Here is a 5,458-nt window from a genome sequence, read left to right as displayed (position 1 = left end):
CTGAAGCTCTGCTCTGTGCTGACCAGGATCACTGCTCTAGCGGGTGGCGTCGTGCCATCACCTGTGCCAGGAGAGGTCCCTGGGGACCTCCAGTGCTGCTTGGAGGCACCCCAGCTGCTGCAGGGCAGACCTGTGCCCACGGAGAGCAGCCACTTACACCCCATAGACCTTTTGGGGCTGTATCTTTGCTGAGACAGCAGAAACCCCACTGTGAGGATGCAGTCCAGCCCCAGTAATACAGCCCTGCACCCAAACCCCTCCATCCCCAGTGCCCTGCCCAGAGCTCCCAGCACAGCTGTGGGTGCCCAGCATCAAGGAACCACCTACATGTACTGACATTGTAACCTGGAGCCTAAAAGGTGAGTTTGGTCAATGGAGAGACCTTTTGGTTACCTCTGCACACACTTTTTTGCTTTCCTCCTGCTCTGCCGCCTGCCACATTGCTCCTAAGGTAGATGCATAAAAGTCAGGCAGTTGGAATTACTTTCTGCTGCCCTTGTACCTGCTTTGCATTCTTCCGTAATCTCCCGGGCTGTCAATCTCGTACCGTCGCAGGCTCTCAATTCCCAGGGAAGCTAAACACATATATATTGCACAAAGAGATCCGTGGGCTGGCACTAAAAATGGAATACACCTCGCTCTGAGTGCACAGACGGCCTGGCAATATACTGGGTGTGAATTATGATACTGTAATTCAAGCTTTGTCAAACAGTAGGGCTTAATTAGAATATATATATAATTGTAAAAACTAAAAAGCTGACGAGTACAATTGTGCGTTTGAGCTGCCTGCTAGAGAAAATAATGAGGAGAGAATACATTAAGGCACAAAACCCTTCTACCTTCAAAGAGCAGCTCGCTCTGATTAAAAATACCCCCGGCAAGGCGAGGGGAGTCAGCGAGAGGCAGGGGGGTCTGCAGAACTGGCTTGGCCCTAATTCTCACCTCTGTTCTACAGCTTCTGCCTGGCACAACTGCAGCCTTGGGGTCCCCCCACCTCCCCACTCTGGCATTGAGGGAATCATATTGGGTACTATGAGATGTCCCAGCTTGGCTTCTTTGGATTGTCAGATTAAAGAAATGTCTCATTTGCCCATTTCCCCCCGTCATAGACCTACAGTCCCACAGGTGCTCCAGTGCCCTTGTCTGGTGGCATGCAGGGTTCAAATTGTCCCCAGCTGCCCCTGGGGATGTGCATTTTCTCCCAGCAGCTGGAAAGCAGAGTTCTTCCAAGGATGCAGTGTAAGGGTGGGGTTAAAAAACAACCCCAAACTAGCTTAGTCATCAACCCCAGCGAGGATCCCATGCTGCTCCCCAGCACCGAGCAACTAGCAGAGGATGGTTTTGCCTGTCAGTGGTATTAGGGTTGTAACAGGTTGTAGGCAGCATGGGGATGTCCTGTGGTGGAACTGGCCTGTTGGAGCATGCATGACCTGACAGCTGCGTGGCCATTACACACAAACTCTGCTGCTGCTCAGCAGCTTGTGAGTGCTGGTGTGTAGCAACATGCCCCAGCTTCTCCCAAGAAGTTTAAACCCTTAATGTACTCTGTGCTGTGCATGGGTTCCCATCAGAGTGGCTTTGAAAGTGCCATTCCTCCAGTGATCACAGAGCACTGCCAGGGCCCCAGGAGCAAAAGGATTTGCACAGGACAGTGCAGGGAGCAGCAGTGCTGCCTTCCAAAAAACTGCATGTGCAAGGTAAATATGTGTGCCAAGAGCTAGTGGGCTTTTCAGTGTCTGGCTGTGAAGTACCAGGTTTGTTGCCACTGAGTAATTGAATAAAAGAAAAGTGTTCCAGTCTTATCTGTCAGAGCAAGCAGGGGAGTTTGCATGCCTGTGACAGTAGTGCTTGGTTATTGATCCATAAAAGGTGTAATACGTCTCTATAACACCCTTTGCATGAAATAGAGATGTTGTCAGCTTCAATTAACTGGCAATCTATTATTAATCCTTGCCAATGCCTAGGGGAATCCTGGAAAAGGATGTCGGTTTGCAGTGGGCAGCAGTGGGAAAGCCATGGGAAATGGGCTGTGCCAAGCACTGCAGCTTCTTGGGAAGGTTTTACTGGGCAATTCAGTGCATTGACAGTTTTCCCAACCCTCACATGGGCGGCAATGACACCTCTCCCACCAGTGGAGGGAATGCGCCTGGGATGCAGCTCCAACCCAGGTTGCTGTTTACATCATCCCTGTGAGGATGGAGGGCCCTGAGCAACTTTCTCCCACCTAGATGCTGTTGTGTGCCAGCTATCTCTTCAGAAAGTGATTCAGGAAGTGGCACCCTCCTCTTGTCCTGCAGGGAGAGATGCCAAGGAGAGTTGTCACCAAACCCAGGGAGGTGTGTTACTTAGCTGGTGTGTCTGGTGGGCCCCCCAAAGCCAGGCAGTGGAGCCCATTTTCTTTGGGCACTTGCATTCCCTGCAGAGCCTATGGCCCCACTGGAAGAGCATCTCTGTGCAGCCCCACAACCCCTACAGCCTTTCAGCAGAAGAACGGACAAGCTGCATGCACCCCGTAGCTGTCCACTCCCTCCATTGTATTTGGGCTCCTACCTCGAAGGGAGGATGTGCTAACACAGGACTCAGTGTGCAGCCAGTCAGTGCCTTAACATGTACTTAATCACGGAGAGCAGAGGGAGCGAGGGAGAGGGAAGAGATGGCTCCTGGCATGCCAATGTGAGTTGGTGCCGCCACCACATCCTTCCTGTCACCTTGCATGTTGACAGTGCATTTCCCCCAGTTGGGTTTGTAATGCTTCTCATCCCGCAAGAGACATGCCGTGGGTTTCCCCTTCCACCTATTTTTAAGCACTGTTTAAAATAGAAAGATGAGAATGACAAAGCTCTGTTAGTTCCTGAAAACCCAGTAAAGACTGGGGAAAATGCCATGCTCAGGAAGGGAGACTGTATGAAGTTGTCAGACAGACAAGTTTGAGACAGTTGGCCACAGCAGTGATGAATGTGTTGGACCACAGCAGGGATGTAGATGGCTCAGCTGGGCAGGTGTTTTTTCAGTTCTGTGGATGGTCTTGGTGTGTTCCTTACTTTGCTCCTTTACACCCACAGACCACTTGTTAACCCTCTGGCTTCACTCAGGCTGGCAGAGCAGGAGAGCATCACCTGCCTCACAATGTCAATATTTGGCCAGCAATAAGGCCCAGGAGGCACATATTGTGGGAAGGGAGCAGAGAGGCGTGGAGGGAGGCTGAGGGTGCCAGGCACAGTCCTGCTGCCCTGCTCTGCTGAGCAAGAGGCTCATCCACATGCCTCTCTCCAAGGATTTCATACGGATTTCCCCTGCATCGCCTGCTGCCTGCCATTCCTCCAGGCTCACAGGGAAGCACTGGCATCCTTCAGCTTGATGAGAAACACCGTGTGGGCTGAGACACTCATTACTTACACACACACCCCCAGCACTGCCTAATGCTGAGCCTTTTCCAGGGGAGTGAAGCCCGTAGTGACTTCCCAGCCACAGACCCTGCACGTACATCACCCTCAGGTTTGCTGAACGTACGTTTAACAGACGGCAAATGAGATGAGATGTGATGTGTGAGTAAGTGGAACCGGAGCTGCAGCTGTTACAGTACTTAGTGACCACTCTGGGTAGAAGTTTTTCACCAAAATGCTGATACCTGCTTTCTGATGGACTGGTGCCTTCCCATTGTTATTGTCCTTGTCAGTAAAGCTTTAAATTTATTCATGAAGCATGCTGGAGCTCAGGTGGCAATAGCTAAATCCATTTAGCAGTAGGAATAAGAGGAAAGCCATTTTAATGTTCTCTTGCAGTGCTGCAGTACTTAGCAAACCCAAAGGATATTAATTACTCAGCATGCTCCAAGATGTAAAAGCATGAATTTATCAAGACAAATACATTCAGAACTAGGGTAAGTCAACAGTAATTAATGCCATGCAAAAAAAAGACAGAGAAAGGAGGGATTAACTGCCCTGTCGCAGCAGAACACGATGTAGCACTGAGTTATCCCTGGGATATTATGAAGTGACTGGAGTTGTGATGAGGCATCTCTAACAAAAACATCTACCTGTGCCTGTCAGGTATATCCCAGGGATGGGGATTTGGTCCTGGTTGGCATTTCTGAGGCAGAATGATGCAGGCAGCCTCTGAAAATGCTAAGTTGTGCTTGGCAGCCAGCAGCGGCATTTTCATACAAAGCCTTTGACGTTGGAAGGCACTTGAGAAGAAAAGGGGCATAGGGCTCTTTTGTTTTTCACTGAATTTGTCTGTGCTGTCCCAATGTTTTCATGGTGTTTAGCAAACATATAATCGTGAGCACAGCCACAGATGAGTGGCAGCTCGAGAGATGAATTGGTAGGCTCTCCTTGACAAATTTAAGCATAGCATGTGTCTTTATACCACATCCATTAGGGCAGACAAATGGAAAATCCAGAGATGACTGCTCTGCAATTTAACAGTCACAGCATTTGGTGAGAGTTGATGTCTTACTCATCACCAATGGCGGGTCAGGCTTGGAAATAAAAACAGCAAAAAACTAAAGTGATTTGAGCAAACGAGTCTAGCCATGCCTTATTTAAAGGTGGTTTACTTTGTGCAGAGTGAGTATACCCAGTGCTGATTCTTTGTCTCCAGGTCATGGGGACAACACAGATGACTTCAATCTAGAAGATGCCCTGTTTGACCTCAGCACCAAGCGACGTAAGTCACACTTACGTTTTGTTTTAAAGAGGAGAAAACAAATAGATGTTAATAGTTGCAATTTGTTCTTTGGGATCTGATGCTGGTGGAGAATACAGCTACCTTATCATCTCTGCCTGGGAGACTCAGGGTCTGGGTTTGCAGGCCAGTGGGACTGGGGACAGTCCTGGAGGAGCTGGCTGTTGACCAGATGCCCTTTGCTTCCTGAATCCCATGAGGAACCAGGGAGGCACAGCATACCCGTGCTCTGACATAGCAGTGGCACTGAACATGTCCTCCTGGCTTCCTTGCATCTGTTAGCAACAGCTGCCATCAGACCTGGCCCTGTTGGCCTGGAAGCCAGCGCATCAACTGATGGGAAGGGGCTCGTCTCCCTTCCTAAGACACATCATATACCTCCCCTCAGCACCAAGGGCTGAGCCCAGGAGCAGTCTGCACCCAGACACGTCCAGCTCCCCTTTGCTGCCCAACCACGAGATACTGTGGCGGAGCTGCAAACACCAGCACCCAGGACTTCTCTTTGCCCATCCCTTCCCACACAGTTTGTGGTGACCATCTGCAGGCCCAGCACCAGTGGAGCTGTGCTCTGTGAGCGATGCTAGACTCCAAGATCACACAGAATACACTCACGTCTTTTTAAATGAAAGCTAGAACAGGGTTTGAAACCTGCAAATGCAAGGCATTGTAGTCTAACAACACACAGACACTTGTGCAGTGTCTGCACAAAACATTGGAGTTTAGGGTGTCAGGCTAAACATTGGAGTTTAGGGTGTCAGGATGCTGTGTGCAG

The 5,458-nt window shown here is 49.9% G+C and overlaps 1 protein-coding gene across 1 annotated transcript in view; it reads left to right on the top strand.

Annotated features, from left to right (window-relative positions):
* The first annotated feature begins 4,467 nt into the window (after positions 1–4,467).
* Positions 4,468–5,458, top strand: part of CD99L2 (CD99 molecule-like 2) — a 12,424-nt gene continuing 11,433 nt past the window's right edge. Inside the window, exons 1-2 of the mRNA XM_009073281.1 lie at positions 4,468–4,474; positions 4,603–4,668. Coding sequence (XP_009071529.1) covers positions 4,468–4,474; positions 4,603–4,668 — 73 coding nt within the window. The remainder of the gene's footprint in view (positions 4,475–4,602; positions 4,669–5,458) is intronic.

This window comes from Acanthisitta chloris, unplaced genomic scaffold (assembly GCF_000695815.1).
Source record: "Acanthisitta chloris isolate BGI_N310 unplaced genomic scaffold, ASM69581v1 scaffold35184, whole genome shotgun sequence".
In the NCBI taxonomy this organism is placed as follows: domain Eukaryota; kingdom Metazoa; phylum Chordata; class Aves; order Passeriformes; family Acanthisittidae; genus Acanthisitta; species Acanthisitta chloris.
Note: the sequence above shows the minus strand (reverse complement) of the source record. Positions and strands in the feature narration are given on the sequence as shown.